This window comes from Asterias amurensis, chromosome 2 (genome assembly GCF_032118995.1).
Source record: "Asterias amurensis chromosome 2, ASM3211899v1".
NCBI classification, from domain to species: domain Eukaryota; kingdom Metazoa; phylum Echinodermata; class Asteroidea; order Forcipulatida; family Asteriidae; genus Asterias; species Asterias amurensis.
In genome coordinates, this window is record NC_092649.1 from 4634466 (window position 1) to 4659137 (window position 24672).

The 24672-nt window shown below is 37.3% G+C and overlaps 1 protein-coding gene across 2 annotated transcripts in view; it reads left to right on the forward strand.

Moving 5' to 3' along the window:
- The first annotated feature begins 4542 nt into the window (after nucleotides 1–4542).
- Nucleotides 4543–24672, forward strand: part of LOC139949664 (selenocysteine-specific elongation factor-like) — a 62094-nt gene continuing 41964 nt past the window's right edge. The window contains exons 1-3 of one of the 2 annotated variants that reach the window (XM_071948135.1): nucleotides 4543–4627; nucleotides 8071–8154; nucleotides 20342–20461. In XM_071948135.1, coding sequence (XP_071804236.1) covers nucleotides 4549–4627; nucleotides 8071–8154; nucleotides 20342–20461 — 283 coding nt within the window. In that variant the 5' untranslated portion in view covers nucleotides 4543–4548. Of the gene's footprint in view, nucleotides 4628–5600; nucleotides 5891–8070; nucleotides 8155–20341; nucleotides 20462–24672 lie in introns of those variants that run through there. The other variant, XM_071948126.1, reaches the window with a different exon arrangement.

Genomic DNA, 24672 nt, shown 5'->3' on the forward strand with positions numbered 1-24672 from the left:
CTTGAGTTCCCTTTTTTATACACCATCGTGGTATGTCGTGGTTCATTATTCTTACGTTTCACTTTTAAAGGCACTGGCCACCTTTTGGTAATTGTCAAAGACTAGTATTCTCACTTTGGACTCAATTGGTCATTGAATTTGCAAGAGATTTTGAAGAAAAACGTTTTCTTTTTTTGCACAACTAATTTATGTGCCTTTATAGATGCCCCAGAAGGGCTTCAGACCTGAAGTCTTTTAATACTTTTAGTGAGAAATTATACATCTTTGTAAAAAACTATACTTCAGAGAGAGTCAATTCGATATTTTAGCTATCAACAGCTCCCAGCAGTGCTTGTTTCCAAGTAAGTTTTTTATGCTTAAAATATTACCAATAGTGTCCGGTGCCTTTAAAGGCAGTGGACACTATTGGTAATTACTCAAAATAATTCTTAGCACAAAACTTTACTTGGTATCGAGTAATTAATGGGGAGAGGTTGGTAGTATAAAACATTGTGAGAAACGGCTCCCTCTGAAGTGGGGTAGTTCTCGAGAAAGAAGTATTATTTTCCACGAATTTGATTTCGAGACCTCAGATTTAGAACTAGAGGTCTCGAAATCAACCATCTAAACGCACACAACTTCTTGTGACAAGGGTTATTTTTCTTTCATTATTATCTCGCAAGCTCGATGACCGATTGAGCTCAAATTTTCACAGGTTTGTTATTTTATGCATATGTTGAGATACACCAACTGTGAAGACTAGTCTTTGACAATTATTACCAATAGTGTCCACTGCATTTAAGGGCTGTCAAACGAGGCAACTTATACAGGCGACTTGGAGGCATCTAACTGCGGTGCGTGCTACAGGAACAATCTGGTAGCAGAAGACTAATAATTTGGCATTCAAATGTTAATGTACTTCTTCTTGGAAATTTCCTGGAACTTGACTCAATTTTACACAGCTGTTAAGCAGAAAAGTCTGCTAGAAAAATGTATTTTGTAAAAAAGTGTGAAGTAAGCTTCCTTTTAAAACCCCCATCTCTTTAAAGGCAGTGGACACTATTGGTAATTGTCAAAGACTAGCCTTCACAGTTGGTGTGTCTCAACATATGCATAAAATAACTAACCTGTGAAAATTTGAGCTCAATCAGTCACCAAAGTTGCGAGATAATAATGAAAGAAAAAATCACCCTTGTCACACGAAGTTGTGTGCGTTTAGATGGTTGATTTCGAGACCTCAAGTTCTAAACTTGAGGTCTCGAAATCAAATTCGTGGAAAATTGCTTCTTTCTCGAAAACTATGGCACTTCAGAGGGAGCCATTTCTCACATTGTTTTATACCATCAACGTCTCCCCATTACTCGTCACCAAGAAATGTTTCATGCCAATAGTGTCCCCGAATCCTTAAAAGGCAGGACAGTTCTTTTCAGAACTGAGAAGTCTCCCGAATTCCAGAAAAAAATATCTACTTCGCGGATTACTTTATGCTAATAATTATTTTGAGTAATTACCAATAGTGTCCACTGCCTTGAACTCACACACATGCATGCGCCTCAGCATCTTTGAGCAACCTATTGATTTTTGTGCTCTATGACTTTTGATTAATTGATTGAGTTATTGACTGGATGGTTGATTCCGATATAGTTAATATCAGATATTAGACTGCTCCCCGAAACCATATGTTTGTCCCGCACTCTACTACCCCCCCCCCCATATTGAGTATGGCACTGCCACTGCACAAAACCCACTGTGGGTGCGTTCGTTTAGCTTCCCTGGGTCGACCCCGGTTTTTTTTTCCAGGACGAACGTGGGTAATTATCTGCACACGTTCGTCGTGGAAAAAAAAAAACGCCACACACCGGGGTCGACCCGGGGAAGCTAAACGAACGCACCCATAGTCTTTTCAATTCAACTCAATTCACAATGATTATGACCCACACATCATTCCATTTCCAAACAAGACTCGGCGATGGAACCTCTTGTCTACTGTAAATGCTGCTATGGATATAACCTGCAGAAAGCGAGGTTGGACAATAACAAATCGTATTATTGTTACAAAAAGTTATCAATCACTTTTTCCCGAAACTAAAGCCTGTGAGAATTTGAGTAGCTGGATGTCCGACGGGGTTCAAAGGTAAGTTGCATAACGTTATTTTCAGGATCTGTAAATGCAGTGGACACTATTGGTAATTGTCTCAACAATATGCATAAAATAACAAACCTGTGAAAATTTTGAGCTCGAGCGGTCGTTGAAGTTGCGAAATAAAAATGGAAAAAGAACTGAAAAAACACCCTTGTCACACAAAGTTGTGTGCTTTCAGATGCTTGATTTGAGACCTTAAATTCTAAATCTGAGGTCTCAAAATCAAATTTATGGAAAATTACTTCTTTCTCACAATGTTTTATATAGTATCTATATAATAATTATTCAATCATAAAACCTTACTTGGCAACGAGCTGTTGATAGTATAGAACATTGTGAGAAACGGCTCTCTCTGAAGAAGCGTAGTTTTCGAGAAAGAAGTAATTTTCCACGAATTTGATTTCGAGACCTCAGATTTAGAACTTGAGGTCTCGAAATCAAGCATCTGAAAGCACACAACTTCGTGTGATGACAAGGATGTTTTTTCTTTCATCATTCTCTCGCGACTTCGGCGACCAATATTGAGTTCAAATTTTCGCAGGTTTGTTATTGTGTGCATATATTGACAACTTTGATTACCAAACCCCAAATTTGGTTCATGCGTTGTTAGGTGCTTCATCAAATGAACAAGTAAACAAATAAAAACCAGTAAGATCAATTACCCAAGCCTTGTAATACGCTATTAAAGGAACACGTTGCCTTGGATCGGTCGAGTTGGTCTTTGAAAAGCGTTTTGTAACCGTTTGTTATAAAATGCATAATGGTTAGAAAGATGTTGTAAAAGTAGAATACAATGATCTACACAAGTATGCCTCGAAATTGCGTGGTTTTCTTTTTACCTCGTCCAATAACACGGTCGGCCATTTATGGGAGTCAAAATTTTGACTCCCATAAATGGCCGACAGTGATAGTTCGCGACGTAAAAAGAAAACCGTGAAATTTTGAGTGATACTTGTGTGGATCATTATATTCTACTTTTAAAACATCTTTCTAACCATATGCATTTCATAACAAACGGTTTCAAAAGCTTTTTGTAGTCCAACTCGTCCGATCCAAGGCAACGTGTTCCTTTAAGAATGTTCTGAGAGATCCAACGTTGTATATTGATTTCATACAATATTTTGTTGAGTGTGGGCTGTAAACCTACTGCTGGATGCAATACAATGCCGCACTGAGTGGGTTATACTATACTCTGAACAATACCACTGTAATACTTATCTTGTGGATAAGAAGACGGGGAAATTTCAATGCAGCTTAGGTATACACTTACAAGAGACTAAGCTCACACAGGGTCAACTCGACCCCGTAAAAGCTCCACAATACCCGGCCCTTTGTTGCAACCATGATTTTGTAGCGTGTTAAACTCGTGACTGTGGACCTTGCATTATTTATGTAGCATTACTTGAGCTGTTATTTCGTTTGAAGAAATCTTCGGTTGCCGCGTATATTACATTAGCATGATCCTTTCTCCATGGTAAGAGTTGCTGGCCTTCAGTGCGAAGCAAAACAGGCTGTACTTATCTGGACCTATATAGCTAGTTAGTTCCAATCTTAAAGGCAGTGGACACTATTGGTAATTACTCAAAATAATTATTATCATAAAATCTTTCTTGATTACGAGTAATGGGGAGAGGTTGATAGTATAAAACATTGTGCGAAACAGCTCTCTCTGAAGTGATATAGCTTTCGAGAAAGAAGTAATTTTCCACAAATTTGATTTTGAGACCTCAAGTTTAGATTTTGAGGTCTCGAAATCAAGCATCTTAAAGCACACAACTTCGTGTGACCATGGTGCGACAAGGGTGTTTTTTCTTTCATTAATATCTCGCAACTTCGACGACCGATTGAGCTCAAATTTTCACAGGTTTTTTATTTGATGCATATGTTGAGATACACCAATTGGAAGACTAGTTCTTGACAATTACCAATAGTGTCCAATGTCTTTAAAGCTCACTAATTGTTTCATTTCAAGGCCCATTTTCACACACAAGTTTTCTTACGAACCAACTGAGTACGTTTTAACTATTTATGGCCGAATTTTCACCTATACATATCTTTTGTTTTCCCGCTGAAAGAATTTTGACAGTTGGCTTCAGTTTTTCACGGAGAACATACAAAAACAAATGGAACATGCAAAATCGGTTGCACAAAACAATAGTATTTTAGCTGTTGAAAAAAAAAATGCCACTTTAACAGCCGTAGACTTTATTTCGAACAATACCTCGAATCAATTGAAACTATTACAAACTTAAGTCAAAATTTCGGGCCAAATCGGTCAAAATAATGCACCAAGAATATTGAAATATTGAATATAGAACCACCTCTTTCGAACTTCTGACCAATAGACCAGGTGTATGCAAATCAATCAAGTACTCCCCCTTTTGTGGAGGAGGGATTCCAGAACAAACAAACAAACCAAAACCAAGATGGCGTCCTCCATGGGGAAGGAGCTGAACTTCAACATCGGCGTGTTAGGTCACGTTGACAGCGGTAAAACGTCACTTGGTAGGTACTATTATTTTAACAAATTACTGCCAGTATACTGTTTAAATACTCTGATTGTTTTGAGTCCATGGTGTCCTTCATTGTAAGACTTCTGTTCGAAGACTATGCCGATCATCGCGAGTGGGCTGCCTGTCTCACTCCTTCACTGTTCACGGCAGACAGAGGCTGGGACATGGGATGGGAGCGGTCGCAATAAATACCGACAACTCACGACCCCTTTCGACAACTATTTTTAAATGCACTTTAACTGAACGCTTGAATATAAATCAACCTTTAAATTAATTTCCTATTTGCACACGAGTTATTACTTGTGCATCTAATTCACTTTCAAAAAAAATCAAAATGTGGAAAAAACGTATTTTTTGAGTGTAGAATAGAAAAGATTTTTGTTTATCCCAAATTTGGTACCGGACGAAATATTCGCCATGTTGTCTTTCGAGGTACTTGGACGATTTTATTACACTGCAGGGGTATTTCCTGAGCGCTGAGTTTTTATTATTTTTATTTTGGGTTTTAGCCGCTGTTTTTTTTCTTTTCTTGTATTCAGTAACTAAGCCGCCACTCTGGAATTTGAAGTTACAGCAAGGGGAGATAATAATTTTTCAACATACAATTTGTTTGGCACATAAAATGGTGAAAAATCATCTTGCATATTGTATCGCCCCTGTGGTGTAATGGAATCGTCCAAGTACGTCGAAAGACAACGTGGCAGATTTTTTCTTTCGGTACTAAATTCTGGGTAAAAAAAAACACTTTTTTACAGTCAAATGTTCAAATGACTTCTGTTCAAATGTTCTGTTAAAGTGGTTTTAAAAATTTTTGTCGTGAGGGGTTGTGAGTTTTCGGTATTTAGTGCCACCCGCTGGGAGGACGGGAATGCACACGTCATGGGCCAAAACCAAGATCCAGAAACGTACCAGCCTAGGCCCAACACCCGCTTCAGTCACCGTTGAGGGTAACTCTGTTGAAATGACACAGAAGTTCAGATATCTCGGCTGTGTAATCCATTCCTCCTTTCCCTCAGGCTACTCCTCCCCCATCATTCTGTGGACGTCTTGGGCTTGCCTCATCCACCTTTAGCCAATTAGACTGTGTCTGGAGGAACAACTGCCTCAAGCTCACCTTGCTCACCGCATACTCTTAGTGTAGTTGCGATAATGTAACCCTCCTCCTGACCACCGCAAGGCCGGAGGGTTACAAGGTTCTCTGGAGCGGCAAACAACAATCTGGGACTACTGTACAATTTCGACAGCTTGTTTCCAGGTTTGCCCCATTTTTACCACTTTCAAAAATCATGACACAAATTCTACGGGCACAAGCTTGATCCTCAATCCCAATGTCTAATTTTTCACCATTAAGGAAAAAAACACACACCAGGGAGAAATGGTCACAAATTTCCGAAGTTGAGTTTTGAACCTGTGCAGACGGAGCTACGGCTCTTAGTGACGTACATGTACATGTGCCTGGCTGGATTGCCCGGACAACAACTGGACAACAACTGCAGTGGACAACAACTGCATGCAGTGCATGACAACAGCATGCAGTGTACATCACGTACAACATACAAAGTAGTACAGTGCACAGAACATGTATACATCCATTATTGTACAGCGAGACCATGAAGCGAAGTCATGATCAACGCAATGTGACTCGCCGGTTGAGACAACTCGACCATTCTGACAGTGACAACTCGACAGACGTTTTTTTCAACCATCAGACAACTCCACTTGGGGCCAAGACAAGTCGATGGATGACCGTGCCTCAGCAATGATATGTATTGAGCGATTCCAATCAATTGGCAGACTAAATAAATGTGTATTCAGTAAAATAAAATAAAAGTAAATCTTCTAATTAATATATGGATGTCCCCCGGTCAAGCCATAATTTTTTTTTTTTTTACTAAAATAGTTCCCGCCCCTTCCGATTCACCGAAGTTGTCGAGTTGTCTCAAAGTCTAGTTGTCTGAACCGTCGAGTTGTCTGTAACCGAGGCATAGGCTTCTCCTGCCGTATAAGCCTGTTCACCAGCTAAGGTCCAGTGATGCCAACTTGCTTGCCGTTCCACTTTCCAGGTTGAAAACTTATGGGGATAGAAGTTTCTCGATTGCAGCCCCCCGCCTGTGGAACGACCTGCCTCTCACCCTTAGATCACAACCTGACATTTCTTCATTCAAAGCCAATCTCAAAACTTACCTCTTCAGTCAAGCCTACCATTAATTTTTCCCTTGGTCATATTTTAGCGCAGTGAATAGTTTTCTAGATACCAGCGCTTTATAAGATTTATTATTATTATTATTATTATTATTATTATTATTATTATTATTACTGTATTCGGTCGATTTGCGGCTGGGCTAGTTGCCAGGCTACACAATGCCTCGCACGCAGTGCTACGATCATTGGGCACACAGAGTCGAAGCTCCGCCCACTCAGGTTTAAAATATAAACTTGGGAAATTTGTGACAATTTCGCTCCGGGCTCTGGTAAGTTTTTGTCCTCTTTTTCCAAGCCTTCAGGCTCAGGTGTCAACGACGCATTCTTGGCATCTGGTGGCCCGATTTCATCACATTAATGCAACAATCTCGGAGACCACTGGCATGAGGACATCCCCGTAACTATCTCCCAGAAACGTCATTCCCTCTTTTGTCCATGTCAGATGGCTCCCAGAGGATACACCTGCCCATGTGGCCCTCAAGCTGAGCGTTCGAAGTAGATGGAGGATCCATGCCCCTGCCCAGCCTGGAAGAGGCCGACCTTGCAGCACCTGGGTGGGCCAACTGGAAGGGGACCTCGATTCCTGGGCTGGGCAGCTGTGGTCATCCTCAGCAAATCGCATTGGTTGGGCGGCTCTACATGTACGTCCCCCATGATGGATCAAGAGAATGATGATATGATGAGCTATAGTTGGGTAATCCCAGTGGGATTACCCACCACCTTAGCTAGGTAATCCTGCCTTTAACTGGGCCGTCCCAACACTCAAGTTGGGACTGCTACTAGTTGCAATTGGCTCATTTATAAATTGGGACGAAACAAATGTTCTTTTTCTCAGGCCTGAAAGTTCATGAAGGAAGGCAATGGACATGGAGGTGATTGCCCCTTGCAATATGGTCAATGCCTTGGTGCCCCTTGAAATGTTGCGGTAGACATTTTGATTGTCAATAGAAATGCCATTTACTTTGATTTATTCATTCATGAACAGAAACTGCCTTGCCTTTACTTGCCAGGGCCTGATTTCATTGAGTTACAGTTTTCTGCTTTGTAGAAAGGAGAAGGATACCAGTCACAAATTGCACATGTCACATGGTACATACATGTACATGTAGTTTGACTGGTAACCTTTTTCTGGTAACCAACATTGCTAGCCACTTTTTTGCTTTAAAAAGCAGCTCAATGGAATTGGGCCTTGCATTCAGTTCAATAGTTCCATATTTTTATTTTTTTTGACAGCGAAAGCGTTAAGTACCACAGCATCAACTGCGGCATTTGATAAAAACCCACAGAGTAAAGAGAGAGGAATTACTCTAGATTTAGGTAAGATTTGAATCATTATTATTATTCATAAATGTGAACTTAAAGGGAAGGCGTTCGTATTTAAATCAGTCTTAAAATGAATGGCAATAAAGTTCTTTGGTTAGAAGTCTACGGCAGCTTTTGATAGTATTTTGAGAAACATTTCTCTTCAAAGTAATGTGATGTGGGGTCTCATGGCTGAGTGGATAAGAGCACTGAACTCAAGCTCTGGTGATTCTGTTCAGCAGAGTGTGGGTTCGAGAGCCTTGACACTTGTGTCCCTGAACTTAACTACGGTAACGGGTACATGCTTCTCTCCGCCCAGGGTTAAATGGGTTCCTGTGAGGGCAGAGATGGTTCTTGTTATTGATTTAGCCGAGTATTTTGTTGCACAAGGCTGTATACTCCCCCCAGGGAGCTGAGATGGTTTAAGGAATAATTTAAGACCCAGTGACCAGGGTTAATAATGTGAAGCACTTTGGGACCCCCTTCAGCCGTGAAAAGCACTATATATTAACTAACTATAATTATTATTATTATTATTATTATTATTATTGTTGTTGTTGTTGTTGTTGTTGTTGTTGTTGTTGTTGTTGTTGTTGTTGTTGTTGTTGTTGTTGTTGTTGTTGTTGTTGTTGTTGTTGTTGTTGTTGTTGTTGTTGTTGTTGTTGTTGTTGTTGTTGTTGTTGTTGTTGTTGTTGTTGTTGTTGTTGTTGTTGTTGTTGTTGTTGTTGTTGTTGTTGTTGTTGTTGTTGTTGTTGTTGTTGTTGTTGTTGTTGTTGTTGTTGTTGTTGTTGTTGTTGTTGTTGTTGTTGTTGTTGTTGTTGTTGTTGTTGTTGTTGTTGTTGTTGTTGTTGTTGTTGTTGTTGTTGTTGTTGTTGTTGTTGTTGTTGTTGTTGTTGTTGTTGTTGTTGTTGTTGTTGTTGTTGTTGTTGTTGTTGTTGTTGTTGTTGTTGTTATTATTATTATTATTATTATTATTATTATTATTATTATTATTATTATTATTATTATTATTATTATTATTATTATTATTATTATTATTATTATCAGTTTTTATTATTATTATCAGTTTTTATTATTATTATCAGTTTTTATTATTATTATTATTATTATTATTATTATTATTATTATTATTATTATTATTATTATTATTATTATTATTATTATTATTATTATTATTATTATTATTATTATTATTATTATTATTATTATTATTATTATTATTATTATTATTATTATTATTATTATTATTATTATTATTATTATTATTATTATTATTATTATTATTATTATTATTATTATTATTATTATTATTATTATTATTATTATTATTATTATTATTATTATTATTATTATTATTATTATTATTATTATTATTATTATTATTATTATTATTATTATTATTATTATTATTATTATTATTATTATTATTATCAGTTTTTATGCCCTAAAATTTGAATCTGAGAAGTGTAACTGCAGTAACGATTGTCAGATTGTGTATTCCAAAGGGATTATTCTTCCTTGTGTGGGTATTGAACTCAGGATTTTCATCTAAAAAATGCAACCACCCTTTAAAATTTTGAATACAATTTTCACATGATAGTTTTAATGTATATAAAAAATAGACCTTTCCACACAAGGATACTCATGGTCGTGACTAGGACACTAGTCGCGACTAATTTCTTACTCTCTAGACATTGTGGCAATGTTTGCTGCAGGCGCAAGATAGTAAAATTCAAGCTGAAAGTATTAAAGGATTGGAATCTCTGATGAGTTATTGTGTTTTGTAAGTAAATTAGGCGTATGTAGTCATGAATGTGCAATTGGTTCACCAAACAGGTACCACTGCTTATAAGTAGTTGCGACTATTTGTTTAATAGTCACTACTATTTCTGTAGTAGTCAGGGTGGCTTGATTAATCAAGTAGTTAAAAAACAGTAGTTGCGACTCAACCAAGCAGTCAATAGTCGCGACTAGGACACTAGTCGCACTTGTGGCACTGGTCACCCAGGCCTAATTTCCACCTGACCGCTCAATTTGTTTAAATACATGAATAAACTTGTTGAGTGTCAGCTGTGAGAACGTATTGTCATTCAGCCTTCAACAGAGCCTCTGCTAGGGTCAAAACGTGATGCCGTTTTCCTTTTGGGCATTTATACAACAGGTCATTTTTTGTTAGTAAATTAGTCGGCATTAGTTTTAATTATAAATTTTGCTCATTAAAAAACCCATTACGCGCACAATGGAAACAAAATATGCCAGCATTTTGATGGCCGCACATTTAATCTCCAGCAGAGTCAAAATGTGAGGCCATACAACCAATCTGAAAATGAGCTTATGAATCTATCTTAATTGGCATGCAAAGTGTGCTGCTACACTTAAGCCTGGAAAATTAAGTAGGATTAAACAAGTGGTTTTACAATCAAGGGGTCAGCCTTTGAGCGTGACAAATCACTTTCACGATTGTAGAAATTCCTTCATGATTATTTGAAACTTTCAATACTTGGGGATAAAGGGTTGGGCGAGATTGTACAACAGGCATATTTTGAAGCAATTCCATTTTCAAATGAATCGTGTTTTTACACTGTCACCATAATCTGCATTCAGTTAGAAATCACTTAACCAAAGAAGATTGAGAGGGTGCAGTTGCTCTTTGACTAGATGCCTCCTTTTTCCGTGCGGGTGCTTCAAGTGGATCGGCCACAGAACTAATTAGGCCTAAATTGTGCTAGGTTCTAGCACATGGCACTGGACACGTTTGGTAATTACTAAAACTATTTAGCATGAAAACTTGATTGGTAGCAAGCAAGCAATGGAGAGCTATTATTACCAAATGTATAGGCGATGTGACCTGTGACATCACATGTTTACTTCCTGCAGGCACGTTTTGTACACTCGTAAAGAAATCATAAAATCTTATATTTTATGGAGATTGCACTGTCTAATTCTTATCAACTGTTGATATGATGAAAGGGGGCACATCTCAAAACTTGTCCAGCTTTTACTTTCATAGCTCTTGGATTTATGTGGAAATTATGACACAAAATGTCAACTTTCCCATAGGACCTGATGTAGTATCTTGCCTGCCAGAATACCCAAAGAATGCACAAGGTTACACTTATTGTAAACAAAGTTCACATGGTCTATACTTTACCCTAAAAACCTTGGTGGATAACATTAAAAGAGTGAGACAGAATGAGGGTCAACTGTGCATTAACCACATTAATGCAGGGTGGCATATTTTGCCCCATCATTCAAAACCGTAGCGGATGATATTGAATGGTGATACAGCAGGCGTTTGGAAGGTTGACTGTGTACTGTGTGGGATGCAATTACCACATTTCAGGCTGGCATAATGCATGCATCACTCACATCACAACCAATGGGGAAGCTATTAAATGGTCGGACAGTACAGCGTTAATAGTTGATGCCAAGTGCACTTTGATATCACTGATTGTATGGTGCAAAGTACATCTTCCGTTATACAAACACATAACCCTTGAGTTATGGCGGCTGGATACATAACTGTTTCTCTCTGAGCGTTTTTTTTTATTTTACATCCTTCATGCTCAGAGTCCCATCACTGTGAACTTTGTCTCGGCCAATTGAAGATGGGTACAATACGCTTCATCATGAAGCGGTAGCGATTGAAATTTTGTGTTTGTTTAGACGTAAAAGAATGCAGGTTCCACTCGCACACCATTTTAATGGACCGATGCCTCTGTTGCCATCAGTTCAAGTCCAAGCGTAGTACAGAATTTTGAATTTTGAAAAACAACTCCTTCAGTTTTAGCTTTGGTTACAAAGTTCATTCTAGGCCTAGCCCTGGCAGCCTTACACTTTCGTATTGTACAACAGTGACGTCCTGGACATCAGGATACATTACTGGGGTGGAAAATTTTCAGAACTTCATTCAGCTCCAACTCAAATCTTACCTGCAACAAGCCACTAATTTCAACAGATTCACATTCCTTGGCAGCATATATATTTATCTGCGGTGGGTTTTGATCCTCATAAATCCGTCATTTTCATGAAATAATGCAGCTCCGAACGTTAAGAAATTCAAATTTTTCTTCGTACCCTCACAGTCTGTCGTGTGTACGCAAGACGCATGACACGCAATATTGTGTTAATGCTGTGCAGTCAAGATAATGGTGACGAAGAACTCATGCGTCTTGTAAATGCGTACGCACAGCAACAGACAACACTGTGAGAAAATGATCAAATCGGGAATTTTTTAACGTTGGGAGCTGCATTATTTCACGAAAATGACAGATTTGTGAGGAATATATGAGGACCAAAATCCACCACAGAAAAATAAATGCCGCCATAGAATGTGATTCTGTTGAAATTAGTGGCTTGTTGCAGGTAAGATTTGAGTTATGAAGCTTTGAAAATTTTCCGCCCCAGAAACGGGCCTTAATAGTTAGGACTCTGTATCTGTGTACAGAGGAAGAGTCCTAGATACAGATCTAGGGCTAATTCCAGGCCTATCCACTGCAGGCATGGCAGAAAAAAACAAAAAAAATTTGCATGAGAATTGGGGATAAAGACTAAACAAATTACATGTTGCTGTGTCTATCTTACACTGACGAGTGTTAAACATTATTTACCCAGTACCTTCCTGAGTCCTGTGAAAGAAATCCACTGAAAATTACGCTGGTGGGATTCGAACCCACTATCTTTGCCATCTAGAGCAGATGTCCGAGCTTGCCCGGTAGCTAGAGGCTCAACCACCATAATTTTGTGTTAAATTTGCATCAGGGATATTGTTTGTGTTTTGCTCACTGCAGGACACTATTGGTAATTGTCAAAGACCAGTCTTCTCAGTGAGTTCTCACTTGTTGTATCTCATCAATATTGATAAAATAACTTTTGCTTTCAGATGCTTGATTTCTAGACCTCAAAACCTAATTCAACCTCAGTGGGACAAACATTTTTTCTGCATAAACGAATAATTAACCAGTTTTTGTATGTTATGGTGAAATAACTGGTTAATTACATTTTTACATGCTAAAACTGAGACTAAAATTATTTTCATGACATTGTTTGACTCAATTCTCAAAAAAAAACTACAGCACCTCAAGAGGTATTTAAAGCCATTGGACACTTTCGGTAAACAGTGTTGTCCAAGGCCCACACTTCGTGTACCACAGCTTATACGTATAAAATAACAAACCTGTGAAAATGTAAGCTCAATTGGTCATCGGAGTTGTGAGAAAGTAACAGGAAAACCCACCCTTGTTTCCACATGTTTCGCCGTGTCATGACACATGTTTAAGATAAATCCGTAATTCTCGCTATTGAGAATTGAGATTGTTTTAATGGTTTCTCAAGAAGTAAAGCATTTCATGGAATAATATTTCAAGATAAGTCTTTCAGTATTACCTTCTGTAAACCCTGTAAATTATTTGTAAATCTGTGAACTTTTTGGTTTTTTTTTACCAAAAGTGTATAATGGCTTGAAGCGTTCTATCATCATTAACTTCAAACCGTTTAAGCTGAATGTACATCTGTGGCAGTGTGCAAAAAGTACTAGTAGCTGGGCACCTTACAAACACAAAGTCAGCACTCACAAACCCATAGCAGTTAACAATTTGGGGGTATTTGACAAAAACAAATGTACACGTACATAAGATGGCTTGCCTATTTGTATGATGAATCAGTTTTTTGGAAAACGTTATGTGATAAAAAGCATCTCCTTTGTGTTTGTTTCGTGAAAGAACTGTCCCTATAGGCCTACCCCTCTTGAAATACGTTTCCAAGTATGAGAAATTGATAAACCGTGAAGTGTCATCCCAACAGACCAATTATGATGGCTTACTCTGACATAATGCCCATTTTTCATGGATTCCCAATTGGCGTCCAAAAAATCCACCGTTATGAAATTTGCTTATTGTTAGTGTGGACATGGCAGTCTCAATGGCATAATGCAGGCCTGTGTGGAAAAAGCACACATTGGGATTTTTCTAGTTTTTTCCTCATCTTTTTTTCAGAGTACCCAATTTGTGGTACACGCTGTGGGTCTGAGACTAGCTCTATATATAGGACTCTTTCTCTGTAATACAAAACAAAAGTTAAGGCAGCCAGGGCTAGGTCTGAGACCAAATGAACTAATGTTTTATGAGCTCACAGAGCTCGTTTTCTGTTTCGTTGTTGTTCGTTTTCTGTGGAATCATTGACTTCATCAATTGTACATTATTTTATTTTTCAAGTTTATTGACACGTGTATGAAGTATGATAACATCGGAAATGTCAGTCGCCAGAGTAAAACACCAACCCCTCCTCTCCAACTTCTTTGGGTCATTCTTTTATTAGTTTTATTACGCTTTACACAGACATACAAATATACAAATAGATAAATTAGGATGCAAAAAACCCAAAATCAATTAAAGTACTGAGCCAGTGAGTTGCAAGGAGGAACAGGTGACAAAGAGTTACATAGTCTTATCTCAAGATAGGACGAGTTACTCGTCATACACGTTTTGTATATCCCCTAGGACTAGTCCTAAGTTTGGACTTGTCCTAACTCTGTGTGAAATCGACCCCAGCCCCCAAATAATGTGCTTACCAAAACATGGTTACCAGCCAAAATATACCATGTCACATGTACAATTTATGACTGGTGTCCTAATCTTTTTGCTTAGCAGAAAATTGTTAAACAATATTTCCTGCACTGGACACCTTCAGTAATTGTCAAAGTCCAGTATGCTCTTTTGATGTATCTCAACAATGCATAAAATAACAAGCCTGTGTAATTTTGAACTCAATTGGTTGTCAGAGTTGCGAGAGAATAATGGTAGAAAAAACACCCTTGTCGCACAAGTTGTGTGCTTTCAAATGCTTGAATTCAAAACCTCAGCTGAGGTCTGGAATTCAGTTGTTTTTAGTGAGTAAATACTTCTTTCTCAAACACTACATTACTTCAGAGGGAGCCGTTTCCCACAATGTTTTATACTATCAACAGCTCTCCATTGCTTGTTACCAAGAACTTTGCAAACATTGCAACTTGCATGAAAAAGAGGTTGATGTTTGATCAGCTAATAGTTCCATAATTTTCAGGGAATACCTGGGATGGGTGGAGGGGGGGGGGGTTATAAGTCACACATCCCAATCACACTGTCACAACCACATTGATACAATGACGAACACTATAAAGTGCATACAACCAGACAGGTCCCTCTGGAGAGGGTTAATCAGTGTTTTACTCTCTCTCAAAAAAGGAAAATGCCCTGCCGTCGATTTCACAAAGAGTTAGGACTCGCCTTATCTCGAGTTAGGACGAGTAACTCTTCCTAATTTACATGTAGGATTAATCTTAATGTCTGCATGCTAACAGTGCAGGGTTGGGACTCGTCCTGAATCCTAAGATTAGTCTTAATTTAGGAAGAGTTTTGTGAAATCGACGGCTGAGCTATTTTTTGTGTTTTTAAAGCAAATATGAAACTGTACCCTGGGCCCAATTTCTGTTTACAGCCCAAAATATTTCTGAAGTACTAAACAATATTGCTCTAAAAAAAGGTTACCAGCTAAAAAAACGTGCTGCGTGGACAGTTTGTGACTGGTTCTAAGATTACTATTGCTCAGCAGATTTTAGAAGCAATATATTTTTGTTCCTGTGTCTACTTTCATAGAGCTGCATGTAAGCAGAAAATATTGCGTAAAAAGTGTCTGCAAAGCAACAGTAACCTGGAGACCAGTCACAGATGCTACACATGTACATGGAAAATGGTATTTTTAGCTGGTAATATTTTCTTGTAAGCATAAGGTTGTTGTGCTTAGCTAGCTGTTTGTGCTTAAGCAGCTCATTTCATACAGCTTCTTCACAGCTGATTTTGTGCTTACATGTACACGTACATAGCTCACATACATTTCATAGCGCCGCTAACTGTTGATAAGCACACAAGATTTTATGCGAACTTGTTGGTGCTTACAGCACTTTATAAAAACGAATGACTTAACAATACAGAATCATTAATTTTTGGTTTTTACCCATACACCGATGAGTGTTAGCAATGTATACTCAGTACTTTCCCAAGTCCTATGAAAAAAATTTCACAGGCATGTTACTCGGGTGGGATCCAAACCCACGACCCTTGCAATTCTAGAGCATTGGGTCGTATGAATAAAAAGTAGTATTTACTGACAAGTACTAGCAAAAAGTAAAAGCATAAACTTCAAAGTAGAAACATTCAGTAAAAGCATCTTCTAAATTCCGTATGAATAAACCTATTCTTTTACTGCAAAGTATTCACTTAATGCTTTGGAGTAAATACTTCTGATATACCATGGCTGAATGGCTCTTAACAAAAGGTTTCCTTTGTATTACAACTCCCATTCACGTCTACTTACGCACTCACACACACAGCCAAAGCAGCATTTGGTTTAACAGAAACATAGAAATCTTCAAGTCAGCCATGAGGTTTTTATTCTGACAACATTTTGATGAAGACGACTCGTCTGGAAACACAGAATAAAAACGTTTTTGTTAAGCTTTTGAAACTTGGAGTGGAGCATGACAGTGCTGTATAGAGAAGAGAGCTGGATATGAGCATAGCTATTTAACTTTAACTTAAAAGTTTTAATAATAACATGAACAACATTCTATTGAAATGCATTTAATTGTTTAAAAAATTACTTCTTCTGTTTTTATGAACAATAAGACTTAATGATCGAGGCATTCATTTCTGAGTTGAAAATATTCTTATATCTTTTTAAAAAGCTTACTGTAATGATACAAAACGAATTTTTTTAACAAACGGTTTTATTTTATCCTCACCATATATAAACAAGTTTTATTAAAAGCAGTTTGAGTTTGTGTGTATTGTTTCTGTTGTGAAACACTGTGTATATGTCTATTTAATATTTCAGTGATGTCTTTCCTTTGGACTAAAACATTTATCCTGTGAGGAACATTCATAAACACTGTCATTTCTTCGGACGAGCCTTTTACTTCTGTGCCCAAGGTAGCTCTGGAGCTACCTTGAAAAATCACTAGTATTTACTTGCATTTTGTAGTTTATTCTCCGTTTTATTCATATGGAAGTAAGTAAGTGCTAAAATTAAAAGAATTTACTTTTTGGTAAAAGAAGATACTTTTAGCATTTTAGTAAATACTTTTTAGTAACCGTTTTTACTTCCTTTTATTCATATGGATGGTAGTAAATACTTGAAATTTTCAAGTAAAAGTAAGTACTACTTTTTATTCATACGACCCAATGTCTTACCAACTACTATGTACATGTAGACTACCGAGGTTGCCCGGTAGCTACAATGTAGCTACAATGTAGCTGTAGCTACATTGTAGCTAAACTAAAGTTCTAAACTTGAGGTCTCAAAATCAAATTCGAGGAAAATTACTTCTTTCTCAAAAACTATGGCACTTCAGAGGGAGTCGTTTCTCACAATGTTTTACACCATCAACCTGTCTCCATTACTCGTCACCAAGTAAGGTTTTATGCTAAGAATTATTTTGAGTAATTACCAATAGTGTCCACTGCCTTTAAGCAGCCCTATGAAATTGGGCCCTGGTATAATACTGTTATGGTGTTTTAATCGTTGGCCGACCTTCAACGATCGCTGGCATTGGTTTTGATAAGAGGATTGGATGGGAGGCTGCAGATTATTGTTTTGCAGACCTGCAGACTGAGGACGATTTTCCACAACTAAATCAATCCTCTCAGATACGGGCGATTTTGCAATAAATTCCCTCAAGGACATTTTCTGTTTTGGTTTTAAATCAATTTCTTCAACGTACACTGTAAATGCATCGGGGAAAACATCAGACAGAGCAATTGTCGTGGCTTTTCGTTTTGTGGAATGAATGGGGAAAAAAAACTGGAAAAACAGACCGTTTTAATTGATGAACCTGGGATGAAAATTGGTTAAAAGCACTTCGTAATTCCAAAGACCAGTATTCTCACTTGGTGTATTCCAACATCGGTTATACAAAAAAATATAATCTGTGAACATTTGAGTCGATTGGTGATCTAAGGTGCAAGAGAATAATAAAAGAAAAGACGCCCTTTTTGCACAAACTAATTTGTGTGCTTTCAGATGCCTAATATCTTCACAGGCCAAAAATTTTAAAATTAGTGTTAGAAATTGTAAACCTCTTTCTAAACAAAAATACTTTTACTTCAGAGGGAGCCGTTTCTCCTAATGTTTTATACTGTACTATCAACAGCTGTCCATTGCTCGTTCGGTCTATCAAGTAAGTTTGTATGCTAACAATTATTTGGAGTAATTACCATTAATAGTGTCCAGTGCCTTTAAAGTCGAAGACTTTGGTCAGTAGTGACCATTTTGAACCACACTTACGGAGATGTACAATTGTAGAAGCCATTTATGTATGTTATGACAGACCACTGTGTACAGTATACAAATAATGACTGCTTCGAGTGCTATGGTTAAAACTATGACTCCCGAGGTGGTCCCCGGAGACTGCTATGGGGATCACCGAGGGAGTCAAAGTTTTTAACCATTGCACGATTAAAAGCAGTCAATATTTGTTTTATAACACCCCAAACATTTCTGAATACTGACTATTATTATTAAGTTACAGACCTGAATGCTACAATCCATGGACGACGCGAATACAGATTGCAAACACTCTTACTGTGCTGCATGTAGTGTTGTGCAATCCGAAATGGTTACAGACTATTAATTTATCATCCTCATACACACAACGGACGTCTGGGTATTGCACGCCGTGTGCTAGTCTTCGGACTAGCGCATGGCAAACCGAAGCACTATTACACGGCCGTCGTCTAGCAAAATTGAGACGTGTCATGTGACACGCTCTAAACCAATGAGCAGGCAGAATACTTGCAAGGGGTGTTATAATGGAAACTACTTCTTGTCATTTGTGCCTGATAGTGGCCACTTGTAGCTCATTGATGTTGCAGATTATAGACAACAAATTGTTTAATATTGCACAAAATATTAAAACAACTCAATACAATGTTGTAAATTAAACTTTTAAGGAAACATCAACACAATTTGTTGAAGTCACCTCACCACACTTGTGCCCTTTAGTAAATCGTAAGGCACTTAATTAATTCATTAAGGCAACTTAATAACTGCTTCTCAAAAAGCTTCCAGCAAGGCTGCTGGTGGATGATACCATTTATCTACATCCTTAGGGACTATGATAAGGGGAGTTGGGATATCCAGCCCCAAGAGTACACGTGATAAACTGCCCCTGGTCAACAGAACAAATCAGTAACAGTGTAGCCCTGACTTTGAAGTAGCCAGCCAGCCTTGTGAAGGCAGGTTGAATCTCATTAAAAAAATATATATATAAAAGTAAGTGCAAAATACATGAACAAATTTTTTAGGCAAATAACATTAACACTGTGAGTTTAAATTTGTTTTCTTACAGCATTTATGAACTGGACACTATTGATAAAATATTGTCAAAGACTAACCTTCACAGTTGGTGTATCTCAAAGAAGCATAATATAACGAACGTGTGGAAATTTGAACTCAGTCGGTCATCAAAGTTAATAGAGATAATAATGAAAGAAGAAAAAAAAACCTTGTCACACAAAGATATGTGCTCTCAGATGCTTGATTTCTAGACTTCAAGTTCTAAATCTGAAGTGTTGAAATCCAATTTATGGAAAATTACTTCTTTCTCAAAAACTACATTACTTCAGAGGGAGCTGTTTCTCACGATGATTTGTATACTATCAACCACTCCCCATTACTTGTTACCAAGAAAGGTTTTATGCTAATAATTATTGTAGGTAATTACTTATAGTGTCCACTGCCTTTAAATCCCCAAAATAATCTGGTTGACATAAATAAACTATCCCATAGGCCTAGTTGCTTTTCTGGGAAAGTTGATCAAAAGCAAAAACAAAATCTCGGACTGAAAATTAACAGTGTCAGTGTGTCTGGTGTTAACTTGAATGTAATTACTTTAATGTTGATGCCAAAACTTTCATAAAAATGTTTGACAAAGAAGGATATTAACAGGTTGTGGGGTATTAATTTGTACTATTATTTAGTTGGCAATTATACGCGCTAACTAGATTGCAAAAAAGGGTATCAGAAAGAAAACCAAAACAAACAAATAAACATACAAAACCAATAAATTGGCAACAACTTTTCTTTGTTGAGCGAAAAAAATATTAATGGAATATGGGAGTTCCACTTTAACCCTTTGTTTTAATACAAATTGTTTGTTTTTAAATTGAAGGGTTTTCATCGTTCTCTGTGGATCTTCCGGATCACCTAGCAGGAGGGAAGTATGACAGGTTACTGATGACCTTGGTTGACTGCCCTGGCCATGCTTCACTCATTAAAACCATCATTGGAGGTGAGTCAGTGACTTTTATTGACCGTCTTTGCCACTCTTCCCTGCTCCATGCCTTAACTGCTTAAAGCCATTGGACCCTTTCGGTACAGAAAAAAAAAAAAAAGTTCACAGATTTACAAATAACTTACAGGGTTTATAGAAGGTAGTGGTGAAAGACTTCCCTTGAAATATTATTCCATGAAATGCTTTACTTTTTGAAAAAACGGTAAAACAATATCAATTCTCGTTAACGAGAATTACGGATTTATTTTAAACACATGTAATGACAGGGCGAAACGTGCGGAAACAAGGGTGGGTTTTCCTGTTATTTTCTCCCGACTCCGATGACCGATTGAGCCTAAATTTTCACAGATTTGTTATTTGATATAGATGTTGTGGTACACAAAGTGTGGGCCTTGGACAATACTGTTTACCGAAAGGGTCCAATGGCTTTAAAGGTAATTGTCAAAGACCAGTATTCTCACTTGGTGTACCTCAACATATGCATACAATAACCATGGAGTAATCAAACCTGTGAAAAATTTAATACAATCGCGAGAGAATAGTGGAAGAAAAAAGTTGTGTGCTTTTCAGATGCTTGAATTCGATACCTCAGCTAAGGTCTCAAATTCCATTCAAATATTTTAGTGAGAAATTACCTGTTTCTCAAAAACTAGGTTACTAGAGGGAGCCAATTTTCACAATGTTTTAACCTATCAATAGCTCTCCGTTACTTGTTACCATGTAAGTTTTTATGGTAAAAACCTGAGCAACAATTAGATTTACAATGTAAGTAGATCATGATGTGTAAAAAAATTAAAAATAGATTATATTGGCTGGTGGTAAAAAATCAAATCACACTTATTCAAACCATCACCATGATCAGCGAGTAAGACAATGACCTTCTTTACTTTACTTTTACTTTACTTAATTTTCCACATAGTCATGACAATACATAGATGAAATAACAGAAGATTTTTAAAAGGAACACGTTGTCTTGGATCTGTCGAGTTGGTCTTTGAAAAACTTTGGTAACTGTTTGTTATAAAATGCACATGTGTAGAAAGATGTAAAAGTGTAAAAAAACATGCATCGAAAATGCATGGTTTTCCTTTTACCTCGTCGACTAACACGGACGGCCATTTATATGGGAGTCAAATATTTTGACTCCCATGAATGGCTGACCATGTAAAGTTCGCAGAGTAAAAGGAAAATCACGCGAGCAAATTTGTGTGGATCATTGTGATCTACTACGTATTAAAACATATTTCTACCCATATGCATTTTATAACAAACAGTTACAAACGCTTTTTACAGACCAACTTGTCCGAACAAAAGCAACGTGTTCCTTTAAGTAATAGTTTTAACCTTAGCAGTAGGCCTAATTCTGAAACCATCAACAGGCATGTGGAATGTGGAAGGGGGTCTCTAGAAAGCAAAGCTTGTCAAGTAGAGGCCCCCTATTACATTTAATTAGAAAATAAGAACAAATTTAACATGCAAACTCACAAACACGTTTAAGAGAGATATTTGTGTCATAAGAAGAGAAGAAAAAAACACTACATAATATAGTTTAATATAAACAATATAACCCCTTCATTGTCTTTCTTTGCAGTTTGCACCCACTGAAATTTTTGGAGAATGGCAAAAAATCAATGAAAGTGTTATTATCATGTTTTAAGTAAAATAAAAACAAAAAAAGACCAAGTTTTGTCATTGTTACTTTCAAGTCATTTGAAGGTTACATTAGCTGCCCAGCACCTGTCCACACACACCGGGCTGAAGTGAAATCACATTATGTCATCTCCCTGGCGTATACTTAAAAATGTTCCCATATTTGCTCAATTTCTAACCCCAAATATACATTGCGAGACAGAGAGGGGGGGGGGGGGGGGAGAGATGATGACCATTAAGATCCCGCAAACAGTTCTGCTCTGTTGGAGACGACAGTAATGAGCCACAGAACGTGTAAATTAGTAGCTTAAAGGATTCAGGTACTTTTTTCAAAATGTCCACAGATTGACATTAAACTTACACGGTTTGAAGATAATGAAAGTAGAAAGGTTCCCTTAAAATATTAATTAGGTGATGTAGTTTTTGAGAAATGAGTAAAACAAGTCACAAGATGAAAATTATTTTAGCATGTAAAAACGTATTAACCAGTTAAGATATTATACCATAACATACCATAACTACTGGTTAAGGGCATAATAATAGGGTTGATAATTTCTAAAAGATATTTACTATCATAAAACCTTACTTGGTTACAAGTAATGGGGAGAGGTTGATAGTATGAAACATTGTGAGAAACGTAGTTTTCGAGGAAGAAGTAATTTTCCACGAATTTGATTTCGAGAACTCAGATTTAGAATTTGAGGTCTCGAAATCAACCATCTAAAAGCACACAACTTCATGTGAATGGTGCTTGAGACCATTTCCTGAAAACCCATTATTCAGGGTTCGAGTAGGTATAAGAAACTCCATTGGTAATGAAAACATGATTTAAATTAAATTATGCTTATCTGATTGCAAGATACTCCTACGAGTAAGCCTCTTATACATTGTAACTCAATCTGGGTCCGGTCTCATGTCTGCGCTTACCATGGAATTTTATGCTTACCACACCCTGCAAAGTGCAGAAATCTAAGGGCTGTAAGTGCAGAATGCCCTCTGTAAGCGCAGAATGCCCTCTGTAAGTGCAGAATGCCCTCTGTTAGCCGTGTAATTGTTCACAGATGTTGTTTTGGTGTTGTAATGCCTTAAAAGCAGTGGACACTATTGGTAATTACTCAAAATAATTGTTAGCATAAAACCTTACTTGGTGACGAGTAATGGAGAGGGGTTGATAGTGTAATACATTGTGAGAAACAGCTCCCTCTGAAGTGACGTACATGTAGAAAGAAGTAATTTTCCACAAATTTGATTTCGAGACCACAGATTTAGAACTTGAGGTCTCGAAATCAACCATCTAAAAGCACACAACTTTGTGTGACAAGGGTTTTTTTTCTTTAATTGTTATCTCATAACTTTGACGACCAATTGAGCTCAAATTTTCCCAGGTTTGTTATTTTATGCATATGTTGAGATACACCAAGTGAGAAGACTGGTCTTTGACAATTACCAATAGTGTCCAAACTGTCCACTGTCTTTAAGTCTATGTCACACTTGGCAATTTACAGGCAACCAGTTCCAGGCAATCTCCCAGAATAAAAGGCATTCACATTATTATTGCTTTTTCAGTAGAAAATGGTTCTGGGCAGATTTTTTTGCTTAGCAAAAACAGCAAGAAACCAGTCACAAACTATGTACATTACAGGGTATTTTAGCTGGTGACCAGTTTCTGCTAAGCAATATTTTGTTGTCTTTGCTCACAATTTTTTTGTGCTCAACAGCTGTTTTGGCTCGGCTGTGTTTGATGCGAACTACTACAATGAAGAACAATTATTGCTCTGAACAATCAGAAAATGCTATTATGATATCATACCACAGATTGGCCCGTGTTTAATCTGTCATTCAAAACCAGGGGACGATACTGACTATGAATGGTCAGACAGTAGGAGGGTTTACTGTGTACTGTGTACACTGTAGGTGCATTTACCCTGTTGTATCATATTGCCGGCTACACAATGTAGCACAGTGTGCCTATCATTCAAAATCACCCTTGTCACACGAAGTTGTGTGCGTTTAGATGGTCGATTTCGAGACCTCATGTTCTAAATCTGAGGTCTCGAAATCAAATTCGTGGAAAATTACTTCTTTCTCGAAAACTATGGCACTTCAGAGGGAGCCATTTCTTACAATGTTTTATACCATCAACCTCTCCCTATTACTCATCACCAAGAAAAGTGTTATGCTAATAATTATTTTGAGTAATTACCAATAGTGTCCACTGCCTTTAAAGGTACTTGGCACTATTGGTTCTTATCCAAAATAATTCTAAACATAAAAGCTCACTTGGTACCGAGCGATGGGGAGCTGTCGATAATAAAAACCATTGTGAGAAATAGTACCCTCTGAAGGAATCTAGTTAAAAAAATAAAGAGGGATCTGAAATCACACAAATTTGTGCAACAAAATGTGTTTTTTCTTGCATATTCGATGACTATATTGAAGCAAAATTTGCAAAAGGTTATTTTTTGCATGTGTTTGAATACACCAAGTGAGAATACTGGTCTTTGATAACTACAAAAGGTGTCAAGTGACTTTAATCTAGAAGAAAAAACAAATGCAAG